The sequence below is a fragment of the Rhamphochromis sp. 'chilingali' genome (genome assembly GCF_963969265.1).
Source record: "Rhamphochromis sp. 'chilingali' genome assembly, chromosome: 9".
Lineage (NCBI taxonomy): Eukaryota > Metazoa > Chordata > Actinopteri > Cichliformes > Cichlidae > Rhamphochromis > Rhamphochromis sp. 'chilingali'.
The window spans coordinates 17,617,904-17,632,024 of NC_137936.1; the positions used below are offsets into that span (position 1 = coordinate 17,617,904).

Below are 14,121 nucleotides of genomic sequence, written 5' to 3' on the forward strand. Positions count from 1 at the left end.
TCCAGTTTTACTTCCTTTTAATATTAAACTGAAGCCTTTAGAGTCCAGACACAATTTCCAATGGTTTTTATTACCAATGCCAATAGCTTTATGTGTCTTTGTAAAGTATCTTTATTTGCAGCGATATCAGGGCTTCAAGTTTCTTCTATTCAGAGAGCCTCACATGTATTTGTTTTCCACTGAGCTTGTAAAGCAGAGATTTTCTGTTACTAAGCTCTTGAGTCTTGAGGATTCAGGCTCTGTTTAATCAGTTTTAGTTTCTACTGATGTGTCTGCAGAGGATGTTGGTTCTTGGTAGCTCTTTGCGTCAAAGCTTGTTTAGAGACTTAAACAGTACCACTAATTGTACTTCCCTCCCCCAAGATCCTCCAAGATGTACAAAATGAGATTTTATCAACTGTTTACTCATATGCAGGTTTCTAAAAAGACTATTATTTTGATAGAATAATTGTATTTTCATGTATAGATATTTGCTTACCTGCTTGTTAATATATTCCATGTTGTTGTGCAAAAACAGACGTCCACTAGCATGCACGAGCTGTTCCTTGGACGTTTCACTCTTGAATTTGATGTTGTTTACATGCTGGTTAACTGCGTGAAACCTTCACTGTTTTTTTCCTAGAACTTCCTTCGTTGCCAAAACAACAAAAACAACTACAACCTTGTGTGTGAGACGCTTCAGTTTCTAGACTGTATCTGTGGTAGCACCACAGGCGGTCTCGGTCTGCTCGGACTCTACATCAATGAGAAGAATGTTGCTCTCATCAACCAAACACTGGAGAGTCTAACAGAGTACTGCCAAGGCCCTTGCCATGAAAACCAGGTACAAAAGACACTGAGCGGTGAAGGAAGTTATAACTCCTTCACCACTATTTTTTTTATTACAGTTATTCCTTTCTCCCCCAGAATTGCATTGCCACTCATGAGTCCAATGGCATTGATATCATTATTGCCCTGATTCTTAATGACATTAACCCACTTGGGAAGAAGCGGATGGACCTGGTTTTAGAGCTCAAGGTAAGTTGAGCCAGATCTCACTTTTACTTTAAGACTAGAGTTTAAAAAATGAGGGGAAAAACGCTGTAGCTTCCTTTCACAGCAGTAACACCAATAGGCTTGACGTGAAAGAGCAGGAAATTCACCCGTCTGAGCTAGCTTTTCTGCATACCTGCCAAGAAAAATAGCAGCAGTCTATTTTCCTAGAGCACCAGGTTTTCCGCCTGCTTTACTTGGATGAAGAAACTGTAGTTCTTATCTTTTCCAATTCTGACTCTCAGAACAATGCATCTAAGCTGCTGCTCGCCATCATGGAAAGCCGTCATGACAGTGAGAATGCTGAGAGGATCTTGTACAATATGAGGCCTAAAGAGCTGGTGAGAACCTGTTGTTGTCCATCTTGTCATTGAGTCCTGAGCTGCTATTTCTACATCAAATGCAAAATCTACTCAGCTATAACCTTGTTTTTGTTAGTACATAACAACAATTTGATGTTACCTTGTAAAAATACTAGGGTGTGTTATATATATATATATATATATATATATATATATATATATATATATATATATATATATATATATATATATATATATATATATATATATATATATATATATTACCGTCTATCACACCAGGCAAGACCCCAGGTGCAGGCTGTGTAAAGATGCCCCAGAGACAATCCAGCACATAACAGCAGGGTGCAAGATGCTAGCAGGCAAGGCATACATGGAACGCCATAACCAAGTGGCCGGCATAGTGTACAGGAACATCTGTGCCGAGTATAACCTAGAAGTCCCGAGGTCAAAATGGGAGATGCCCCCAAGGGTGGTGGAGAATGACCGAGCTAAGATCCTGTGGGACTTCCAGATACAGACGGACAAAATGGTGGTGGCTAACCAACCGGACATAGTGGTGGTAGACAAACAGAAGAAGACGGCCGTAGTGATCGATGTAGCGGTTCCGAATGACAGCAATATCAGGAAGAAGGAACACGAGAAGCTGGAGAAATACCAAGGGCTCAGAGAAGAGCTCGAGAGGATGTGGAGGGTGAAGGTAACGGTGGTCCCCGTGGTAATCGGAGCACTAGGTGCGGTGACTCCCAAGCTAGGCGAGTGGCTCCAGCAGATCCCAGGAACAACATCGGAGATCTCTGTCCAGAAGAGCGCAGTCCTGGGAACAGCTAAGATACTGCGCAGGACCCTCAAGCTCCCAGGCCTCTGGTAGAGGACCCGAGCTTGAAGGATAAACCGCCCGCAGGGGCGTGCTGGGTGTTTTTTTATATATATATATATATATATATATATATATACACACACACACCCAAACAGAATCCAGGGAAAGTGTTGAAATAGTGAAGGAGAAGGGATGTCATCTTGAATAAGTTTCTGAAGACCAACACGATGAGAATTGTATTATTTATTATATATATTATATATGTGTGTATATATATATATGTGTATGTATATATATATATGTGTATGTGGGTGTCTGCAGGTGGAAGTGATAAAGAAAGCCTATCTGCAGGGGGAGGTTGAGTTTGAAAACTCAAAGGAGGAGGAGGATAACGGAGAAGAAGAGGAACATGATGCTGCTTCACCCCGAAATGTTGGACACAACATCTATATCTTAGCTCACCAGGTGTCTTATTTATCTCTTTTTGCAGAATCTGTATATGCTGTATCTTAGAAACATGCATTTTCCTTTTGTTGTCCCTTGTAACCAACTCACTTGCTACCTGTGTGTCCTTTATACAGTTGGCACGTCATAATAAAGAGCTGTCCTTGATGTTAAAGCCAGGAGTGTCTAGTGGAGAGGGGGATGAGGCCTTGGAGTTCTATGCCAATCACACTGCTCAGATAGAGGTCATAATGCAAAACCCCTGTCACAGAATGTGAATCGGAACATGTTTTCTGTACATTACGTCACAAATTGTGGGCTTCCCTCGGAGGTGACTGTGAGTGTCTCTCTGCAGATTGTGCGTCAGGACCGCACCATGGAGGAGATAGTTTTCCCTGTACCCAACATCTGTGAGTTCCTAACTTCAGAGTCAAAGCTCCGGGTGTACTACACCACAGAGAGAGATGAGCAAGGCAGCAAGATCAATGACTTCTTCCTTCGAGCAGAGGACCTCTTTAATGAGATGAACTGGCAGAAGAAACTCAGAGGTGAGTTTGTCTTCTGTGTGTGTGTGTGTGTGTGTGTGTGTGTGTGTGTGTGTGTGTGTGTGTGTGTGTGTGTGTGTGTGTGTGTGTGTGTGTGTGTGTGTGTGTGTGTGCGCGCGCGAACAACAGTCTGTTTTCACGGAGAGTAACTACAGGTGGAGAAGGTGAGAGTCTGTGTACTAAAACAGGTACTGAAACATGTGGCAACATGCCCCTGTTGTTTCCTAATGGCAAGTACAACTTCCGTGCATTTTTTTTTTCTGGGAATACTGTGCTTCATGGATAGCTGAAAATTTCTGTGTGTAATTTGCATGCTCTGTTGGGTGTTTTACTTTCTTTTTTTCCACAAACATGCAGGTCATGTGAAAGGGGAAGCTCCAACTTAGCCGTAGCTATAAATGTGTTTTTTTTTATGTGTATTTAAGTGATAGACTGGTGGTGACCTCCCTCCTTAATGCAGGATAGAGCTCAATCCCTGCGAGCCCGAACAGGATAAGAGTGTTTGGAAAATGGATGAAAGGATGTGCATCAGCACCTTGATGGCAGGGCTAAATATGTCATCCTGTGTGCGCTCATGTTATGCATGTGCATGTTTCCACTGTCTAAAAGCGGACAGGGGTTTTCCACATTCTTTGAGCCATGAAACATTTATACAGTAACCTTATGAATCACAAGTGAGAGCGTGCTTACGCATGCACACAAACATACACACGCAGACCCACACCCACACTCATTCACACTTCTAATTCACATACCTCATACCCACACAAACCCTTATTTTGTCTTTCACGTAAAGGAGGGGATGGACACAGAAAAGTCCCTGCATCTGTTTTTGTTTTTTTTCTTTCTTTTCCAATTAAACCTGAGTAGGCAAAATGTTGTGTTAAAAGGTCGAGGTGACATGTTTTGCATCTTGAACTTTTAAACCATTCATTTTGTTTTTGACAGCTACGCTTACTTCATATTTACATATCAAAGACACTGAAGCCGAACTTCCTCAGTTCTTCTTTTCAAACTTGCAGCTTGTTGATGCATAAACCAAATACTGAAATCAGCTGAACCTGCTGGTCCCTTATATTTCAAAAAGTTTCATTTATTCTGCATAAGTTTTAAATATTCAAAGCTTCTCAAATAAAAGAATTTACTTTTAGGTTATTTGAATTCAAACTGCTGAATTGGTATTTCAACATAGGCAACCCACCAACTTCACTTTTGGCTTTTGGAGCAGATTTTAAAAATAGAATCTGTTTTGTCTTTCTTCTTCTCTTTAGCCCAGCCGGTGCTGTACTGGTGCTCAAGAAACATGTCGGTGTGGAGTGGCATCTCCTTCAAGCTGGCTGTGCTCATGAATCTCCTGGTCTGCTTCTTCTACCCCCTCGAAGGGGTACATGGAGGTCAGTGAGGTGGCACCCGAGTATGAACTGTGACTGCGCGCACATCCTGTTGCTAAAATAGGCGCAAGCATTTCTGCAACATTTCCAGTTAATCAATCGTTTTAGACTAAAACTTTGACACATTTCATTTGACGTTTTCTGTCAGGTGTTCCGATGAGGCTGCCTATCAGTCATTCATGCATGTGACATGCTCACAGACAGTATAGAGATTTTCTTTTTTTCTTTGAATGTAGATATTGTTTCGATGCTGTTTTGCTTGAGACGATTTGTATCTAGCGCCATGATGTTGCAATCAGATTTCTTTCGAAACAAGGGTCAGACAAAGGTTATGTACTCAGGGGGAAAAAACCGGAAGGACAGGGGCTCACTGACATGTTTTCTTCCTGCTTCAAAGCACATCTATAACATTCTATAACTCACAATGGGTTGAGAAATGCAAATATAGACAGCTGTGTAGAAGTTTTCTAAAAACGATAACAATGTTGTGAGGCAACAATGACTTAAGAATCAAGTTTTAAAAACGACACCAAAAAGAAAGAATCTGTAATGTACAGCATGCTACACACCCAGAGAGGTACACTTTAAAGAGCTGGGTGACTCTGCTGGACGTGGCCACTGACCCACTGATCTCATTCTGCCACGGTGTTCTTACATGCTGACTTCTAATCACCTGGTAATCTGTGTTTGAGACACACCCGCAGTAACACCATGCCCTTAAAGCTTCAGCTCATATTTACCTTGTAGTTCTATGGAAACCGTAATAAACAGAGGAGTGGTGCACTTTAATTTACTGTAAACTGAGCCTGCATTGTCTTAGGTAGCACAAGCCATATATGTGTGTGTGTGTGTGTGTGTGTGTGTGTGTATATATATATATGTGTGTGTGTGTATATATATATATATGTGTGTATATATATATATATATATATATATATATATATATATATATATATATATATATATATATAAAAATCAAACATTTTTATATAAAAATAAAAATCAAACAATGAACCCATTTCCAGGAAAGAAGTTTGCCTTGCTTTAGCAATCAGCACTTCATTTTGCCTTAACAGCTTTTCTGATGGGTTTGTGAATTATGTGTGATGACAAAAAATACTGCATTTTGAAATGAAAACTAAAATCTGGTGCGGTTTCTCATAACGTCACCAACAAGGTCTTACTGAACCACTTGACCTGTGTGCGAGACTCCAGCATACCTTTGGCTTAACCCTCTCAGGCTCAAATTAAACTTTTTGTTGCTAATGCACAACCAAGTCCTGCAGTGGTACTTCTGAGTAAAAAAATACGTATGTGGGGTAATCAGGTTGTTAGTTTTTAACTGTTGCAAATCTGCAACGCCTGCTTGGAGAGGGTTAAACAGTCACTTTTATGGCTTTCGGCCTATGCCTTTGCATACATTGCTCTCCTGGCTCAACGCCCTCCTTTGCTTGAGGCTTTAGAATGAGGGTTATAAGAGCAGGAAATCTAGGTCAGTGTGTTGTGCCTGCATGCATGAGTGACTGGCTTTTGGTGAATAGCTGTGGCTAGCGTCACACACCCATGATACATAATCACAATCAAACAGCGCACGCTTTTCCAGCTTTTCGACTGCAGACTTTCTAGCTGTTTGCACACAATCATTTGCCTGCACATTAACCTTAGGTGTGCAGCGCATGCAAAGCTTGTGAGTGCACGTAAACGCCCCTCTTTCAGTCTGCGACATCACTCGAGCTGTGCGTTCCTCCCCGCTCATCCCTCATGAATCTTTCAGCTGAGGTATTTTTAGAGAACAGTGTTATGCAAGTGGCACCTGTCATGTGATCTCAACAGGGACTGGGGAGGGAGAGGAAAAAAGGAGAGACAGGGAAGGAGAGAAGGGAATAGGGGAAGGCAAGGTGGGAGGAAACAAAGAGTGAGAGGGAAGGTAAAGAGCGGTGCCTTCATTGTAACATTCCCCCCTCTATTTTGTCACCCACTGCTGCACTTTTTCATCTTTTTCAATCTATTAAATTCTACCCCATTTATTTTCCTCATGTATCCGCTCCCTGAGGTCGATCTGTGAATAGAGTTCACGGAGTTCTTACAATAATACACACGTTTTAGAAAAGACATTGCTTAAAGAGGCAGCAGGTTAGATATGGCCTTGTTTTTAGGCTCCTGAAACATGGGTTTAGCTTGAGTGACACACTGTCACATGAAACCCCTGACTAGGACACTAATCCTGGATTTACCACAGGATCAGGAGGAACATCAGGTGCGCACGCTAACGCAAGAAACTGTGTCATACACTTTAAGTGTTATGTAATTGGCTCTCTTTCAGTTCAAAGTCTCCAAAGTAGGAAGAAGATAGCGGATCTCATAAAAAAAAAAACAAAGTTGGATGATACTGAAAAGTTCCAGACTGTACATGTATCCTCTCAACATGTCCTTTCATATTTCACATGTGTCACAGTTACTGTATAACGAGTTGGCTGGTTTGTGCATTTACCTATAGCTTGTTTGTGCTTTGCACATTTAATTGTCTTCATGTGTTATTTATTACCTGCAGGTACCCTGGATCCCCATTTATCTGCCCTTTTGTGGATGGGAGTCTTGGCAGCGCTGATCATTGTTATCATCATGCCACAACCACTGGGCATCGGTGCCTTGGTCACTGTCACAATCCTTCGTCTCATCTTCTCTGTGGGCCTGGAGCCCACGCTCTTCCTTCTGGGTGCTTTCAATGTAAGTGAGCTCACAGGGAGGGTCATTTAACCCAAATCACCACCACCAGTGCCAAACATCCATTTGTGCATTTGTGTATCCAGCTGAATACAATGAAAGAAAGTTTTGTAAAAGTGAGTATTAGCTAATGCAAAAGAATTAGAAATCGCTATAATAGGCAGATTATAACTGAATCCTTAGTTCAATCTTTCAAGCTAACAAGATAAACATTTTCTTATTTTCAGCAATTCTCTAATCTAAAAAATATAAAGTAATATAAAGAATAACTCAATAAACTAAATATTTTAGGGCTTTTGGATTGGTCATTTGAACCTCCAAGCAGTTTGAAGTAGATGTCAAACTGGGCTCTCAGAAATAGTTTCATAAGCTAACTGATCCATAATAATAATAATAATAATAATAATAATAATAAATGATGTGACAAGTGGGCAAACTGTCCAGAGTGTACCCCACCTCTTGCCCTGTGCCAGCTGGGATGGGCTCCAGCCCCACAGTGAGCCTGGATAAGCGTTAGAAACTTGATGCTTTTCAAATTTAGACTGACAGGGCATTTTAAGTCTAAACTACCTACATGACAGACGTTTTTTTTTAAATTTTGGGTTTACTATTTCACCCATACCACTACTTTCACATACTCAGAAACCTTTGCCACACCAGTTCCACTTCTCCTTTCATCTCTCACTCACACTTGAGCCCACTTGGCATGCCAGTGCCGCGTCTGCCTGTAGTGTTGCCCCCAGCCTTGTAGGCTGGCTGTGTTTGGCTGTACTTTGTGGTGTTAAGTGCGTCACTGGATCTCAAAGAGGGTTACACCGCCCCTTCACCCGCCAGAGATTTTCTAGATGTGCTCTTATATACTTTTACACACACACACACAATGCAAAATAAAGACTCAAGCGTGCAGTCATCTCTCCCTGTGCAGGCTGTGTTTACATGTACACACAAAAGCAGGTTATTGGGAGAAACTAGGTTAGGGCAAGAAATCAGAGAACAAGTTACCACGGACTGCAGTAGCTCCGGTAAACTGAAATCTAGTTTATGCACAGCAGGTCAAATGTCTTCTGGCTATGTATTTGACATATTTTAACCTTTTTTTTTTTTTTTTTTTTAAAGATTGGAAATGGAAAGGTGGAAATATTCAAATAAATATCATATTTTTACTGTGAAACTTAATTAATTGGTATTTAGTGTTAGTTTCGTTCTTAGTCAGGCTATAGATTTTCATTATCTGGGTCAAAAGGCTGCGGAGTGTATGACCTTTCTTTTCATCACTCTCCACTATCGTTGCATTGATACTACGCCTATCTGAACTCTTTATCAGCCAAATGTGCTCTTTTAAAAACCCCGTAGAGAAATTTGGTTAAACAGATGTGTCTGCTCGAGTCGCCAACTTTCTCAAGCAGGTATCCACTCGGGCTGCATTAACCGGGTTTCTGTTAATCCTTTAACCCGATTCAAGAAACAGAGTTTCTTGTTTGGATGATGTTCAAAAAAATTAAGTTACAGGTCACACACCGGGGTAAACACTTTGTGACTTTGTTTAGCTTAAAAGGCACCAGAGTCATACTGTTGTCAGGGCTTTCAGAGCTTGTCTTCAGTGAAGGCTGTTGTTGTTTTGTTTTGTTTCTTAAATTGAATATTAAAATGCTGATCCATTACTCACTATTGTTGCTATTAAAGGCAGCTTGTCTTTATCTTTCAGGTTTGTAATAAGATAATCTTCCTGATAAGTTTTGTTGGCAATCGAGGAACCTTCACACGAGGCTACAAAGCCATGGTGATGGACTTTGAGTTCCTCTACCACCTCATCTACCTCATCATCTGCTGTTTGGGGGTGTTTGGCCATGTTTTTTTCTACAGTCTTTTGGTAAGACAATCACACAAATGAATTCGCTTTTTAAATACACATCCGTCCTGAGAAGAGATTAATACAGTCTGATTGAAACTTAACTATGACTAAAAGGGAGTTAATCACTATAGCAACCCACAAACCCCACCTATTTTTGTTTTTCTCATTAAACTGCAGCCGTGATGCCTTCAGGGCCATATCCTCCTAGAAATTTCCTTTTTTGGTGTTTTAACAATGTTGTCGTTGGACTGTTGACTGCTATTCCCCAGTGCCTCAGGTCTGCTTTTTAGCGCATCGGTCTGAGTATCCAAGTGTTTCTCGATGTTCTCCTTTCACGTGGGTCCAAGCAGCTCAAAAAATAGCACAATCTTACACGAACATCTAATATTTTGCGGCAGCCAGAAAATGCCAAATCATGCAAGGAAGCCAAGAAACCTCATGGTGTATTCTGATTTAGTCGTTTGTTCTTCTGTAATGTGTGCTTTGTTTCCGTAGCTGTTTGACCTGGTATACAGAGAGGAGACCTTGCTGAATGTGATCAAGAGTGTGACTCGTAATGGACGCTCCATCGTGCTGACCGCTGTGCTCGCCCTCATTTTGGTCTACTTGTTCTCCATCGTGGGTTACATATTTTTCAAGGATGACTTCATCCTGGAGGTGGACCATATCCCCAACACAACTATGAGTGAGGAGAGACTGCAATTATTTATCAGTTTTCCAAGTAGACTAATTATAGATTGTTAGCTCCACATTAAAAAAGGACTAGAAAACATTGCCTCCCTTCTTTTCTAGAAAGTGGAGGTAGTTTGGCCGGCGAGTTCCTGTCTGCAACAGTGTGTCATGGAGGTACTGATGAAAACTGCACTACAGATGCCCTCCAGGAAGGTAACCCTATCAGGCAACATCAGAGTCTTCCATTAATCTATAAATAGTGTTTAGATGTTGGAAGAAGGACTGACACCCTCCTCTGAGATGGTTTAAAGACATTAGTTGTATGCATGTGTGTTTAACTTAAGGTTGAGATATATTTTACATTCCTCTTCCCCTGACTACCCTGAGATAGGAGAATATCTTGAGGAAGATGGCAAATTACTGGAAGTCATGTCTAGTCTAGGTTTGATCTGTTGTTGGATATAATTGTGAAACAACAATAAGCGGAAAGGAAAACTGTTGCACTGTTTCCCTTTTTTATCCGCACTTCAATCCATGTGACTCGATTGTCTTTCATGTGCCTGCCATTTGACCTAAGCAACTCACATGCGACCTTATCAACCTTCATGTGACACAGATTAATGACAGTCACAAAAAAGGAATAAAATTTCTGGGGAACTTCCCGCCAGCTTTGTTGCCATCAATGCTACCCGTTTGAAAAACTGTTTATGTCTGGAGCTGGAACCAGAATGATGGTTGAAAATATTTTCAGTGATGTGACTCATAAACTGGACCGTTCTCCATGTTTACATTTGCTCCACAGAGAAACTATAAACTCTCCTGGGGTTCACCATCTGAGTTTCCTTCCCTCTGCCATCATCACTGACATAGCAATAAAAATACTTTGGCCCAAAACAGCAAAGAGATCACGTGTTCTACTCTGTTTTTGATTTGACTTTGGAAGAAGTCCTTAAATTCAGCATCTATCTTACATTCCAGCCAAACAAACACTTTTGCTTTGACTTAGAGGCTTCACAGCATGAACCAAAACATACCAGCATGGCTGCATCAAAGTCAAGGATATTTTATAATAGAATGGCAGTCGACGTCTTATATTTAATGAATGACTACATGGATAATTCCACTTCCTACTATAGAGAATTATTCTACATGTATTATTTATCATAAACCAATTCATAAATGCTGAATATGAACATTGCAACCACTATGTCACAGCATCTCAGTTATACAGCATCGAAAAGTTTCTAATGCAGTCAATGCATCTTGAGTATGATGTCACACGATTTGATATGAAGTCCATTAACTCTATATGATAGCTGAATAAATGTGGAACAAACTCAACACCTATACTGGTAGATAATAAATATTCATAGGGTATAGGGTGCATTTTTCAAAATCAAAGATTGCTAAATGTATTATAAGACTGTGGGAGCAGCCATCGATCAGCTAACTGCATTGCGTCTGCGCCTCACAGCCACTCAGTGCATGTGGTTGAGATATATATACATATATACACATACATATATACAAATATATATAACAGCAAAAAAAGGGGGCGATTAAAACCTAACAAATTTGGGTCAGGATTTTTTTTTTTTTGTGTAACGACTCGAAAATAAATATGCATTTGCAGTTTATGACTTTATTATATTTGAGCAGGCAGAGAGTTATTTTAAAACTATGTCAGGCTGCTGTTATTTCCAGAGGTCAGTGTTTCATCATGTTATTATCTGTTACAATCACTTCGAGTCACACCTTGTTGTTTTGATGCTAGATAAACAGATGATTGCGGGTTCTATATGTGCTGATTTCCTGGTTGGATCAGTCCGGTCAAGCATTATAGCATAAAGACTTGTTATAGGCTTTCTCTAGTGCTGCAGTGATGCGAATATGCAACAATGATTTGTTTAATAGTCTCTCATTTAATTATTGTAATTATTAAACATGCTGTCTTTTCTGTTTCCTCAGATTTAGGGGATGACATTGAGGAGGACAACATGGAACGGACGTGCGACTCTTTACTTATGTGCATTGTTACTGTGCTGAGTCACGGGTTGAGGAGTGGAGGGGGAGTGGGGGATGTTCTTCGCAAGCCTTCCAAAGAGGTACGTGCAACTGCGATTAGGCCTCAGGCGCTATGTTGCATGTGTGTGCATGTGTATATGCCTGTGTTTTTGGCTGAGAAGGTGTAGCACCCGCAGCTGCGCCATGGATCATGTGAGCTCGCTATGAGCCACTAAACTTGTTTTTGTTTCAAAAGTATGGAGGTTTCGCAATGTTTCCTTACAGCTGCGCTGCCTCCGCCTTGTGTGAGAATTACGCCTCAAAATAGAATTCCACTGAATGAAGGCTTAACCACTTATGATGTCAAAAGAGGATGTGAATGTCTCAATCACGCATTCGCAACTCGACTCTGAGACCCTTACTAGTTGTTAAAGCAAATTACAGCAGTCGTAGGACACGGGTGGCATGGTGGCTCCAACTTTATTTGGTTTGTCACAAACAAGTGGGGGTAGTATGCATTGTGTGGGTGGCAACTGCAGGGTGGTCGAAAGAATCCAGAGACAGGCTCATCCCATGACTTTCTAGAGCAATGAGTAAATAAGCAAAACGAGTCGGTGAATCTAACCGGTGTATCCGAGACGGGCTGCACCGCGTTGACCGGCTTTCCTGTCCTCTCTGTTACTGTAGCATCTGGCAGGTTATACCCACGGCTTTATGTTTCCATGAACAACCGTGAGGACCAAGGTTAACCTCGTTTTATACTCATAACATCATCCACAACACCTGCTTACATAAAGGCCTGCCTTTTAGGTCATGCCATTAAATGGGACAGGGGGTCCTCATTGTTTCCCCTCCCTATATTAACCTCACTCAAATTAAAGTTTATAATTATTTTAATGTGGGATCATGACCCTAATGTTCATACAACCCTGTTTTTTGTATCTTACCCAGGAGCCACTGTTTGCAGCAAGAGTGATATATGACCTGCTGTTCTTCTTCATGGTCATCATCATTGTCCTGAACCTTATTTTTGGTGTAATCATTGACACCTTTGCTGACTTGAGGAGTGAAAAACAGAAGAAAGAGGAAATCCTGAAGACCTCGTGTTTTATCTGCGGTAAGACCGCTCAATCTAATGTGTTAAAGGGGATGTGTTGTTTTTTTCCATATACGTTATTACACATATATCCTATATGTATGTATATGTGTTTCAACCAGACCCGTAAATGAGAGGCTATAAAGAGCGAGACCCAGTATAACCTTTGAATTATGCAAAGTTACTTTGGCAGAGTCCAGGAATAAAAATATGAGGAAGCTGCATAACTCTGTAGGAAAATAGTAAAAGACTCTCCCTCCTGACATGTTTTGTGCCCTTTGCAAATTCCACTAGTGAGACATTATAGGCCAGGTGACTGCTCCAAAATAAAATAAAATAAATAACAATAGAGATAAAAGCTGATAATGTATAATTGCAGCTCAAATGCATACATACTTTAATGTTGTGTGTAACCTACCGGGTGTTGGGCACAGCTTTCTGTCTCAAGAAGTCCTGTGATGTTAGTCATGGGAAATAAACCTCTTAACTTTCCAGTGATGGGATGACTTGTCTTAACATAAGGGCAGTGTGCCAGCCCGGTAAGGCTGTGCTCTGTTGCTGGAAGGGCTCTGTGTGGTTTTAAAGACTGCTTGTTATTAGAACTCCTCCACAGTCTATCTAATATTACTTTATTCCCAAATTCTCCTCTTGGAATATTAGATTTGATTTGATTTTGGTGTATTTGTGGTTTGTGGTACGCCCATATTAGTTAGTCTATTAGTTTGTTGCTTTCCCCCTCGTCTCTCCCGCCCTCCCTCCCCCTTCTCACTCTGCCGTTCCAAAGAAGGCTGAGTCATGAGGGCTTCCTGCCACTGCTCTGCTCGCCTCCATAATTCATGTCTGTCTCACACGCACAGACATTTTCTCCCACTCGCTCGCTCACTAACTCGCACACACTTAATTTCCTTACCATATGTCTCGTGAGGCTTCGCCGATTGCCCGAACTTTGTCCCTCCGTGCGCCATCAGCCGCATGTCCTTATATGTACATTATATGTAAGTAAGTAGCTAAATAAGAACATGCCGTGCAGCGTGTGCATGTCTCTGCTCATTACTGAGTGTAAGCCCAGAAGTACATGCTGTATGTGAGCATGTGTGTGCATGCGTATGTTGGGTCAGGCAGTCAGGACAAGTGGTAAGCATATGGAATGAGAACAGTATTATGTCACCCAGCCAGCCATCAGCTCTGACTCATTCATGTTAAATAAGGCCAGGCCACAGG

The 14,121-nt window shown here is 41.2% G+C and overlaps 1 protein-coding gene across 4 annotated transcripts in view; it reads left to right on the plus strand.

Moving 5' to 3' along the window:
• Window positions 1-14,121, plus strand: part of LOC308403378 (inositol 1,4,5-trisphosphate-gated calcium channel ITPR1) — a 76,274-nt gene that overhangs the window by 56,385 nt on the left and 5,768 nt on the right. For all 4 annotated transcript variants that reach the window (XM_080892720.1, XM_080892721.1, XM_080892722.1 and 1 more), the window contains 13 exons: window positions 623-823; window positions 907-1,017; window positions 1,278-1,373; window positions 2,494-2,637; window positions 2,754-2,861; window positions 2,972-3,164; window positions 4,433-4,555; window positions 7,104-7,279; window positions 8,982-9,146; window positions 9,624-9,813; window positions 9,921-10,013; window positions 11,769-11,905; window positions 12,756-12,921. In XM_080892720.1, coding sequence (XP_080748846.1) covers window positions 623-823; window positions 907-1,017; window positions 1,278-1,373; window positions 2,494-2,637; window positions 2,754-2,861; window positions 2,972-3,164; window positions 4,433-4,555; window positions 7,104-7,279; window positions 8,982-9,146; window positions 9,624-9,813; window positions 9,921-10,013; window positions 11,769-11,905; window positions 12,756-12,921 — 1,903 coding nt within the window. The remainder of the gene's footprint in view (window positions 1-622; window positions 824-906; window positions 1,018-1,277; window positions 1,374-2,493; window positions 2,638-2,753; window positions 2,862-2,971; window positions 3,165-4,432; window positions 4,556-7,103; window positions 7,280-8,981; window positions 9,147-9,623; window positions 9,814-9,920; window positions 10,014-11,768; window positions 11,906-12,755; window positions 12,922-14,121) is intronic.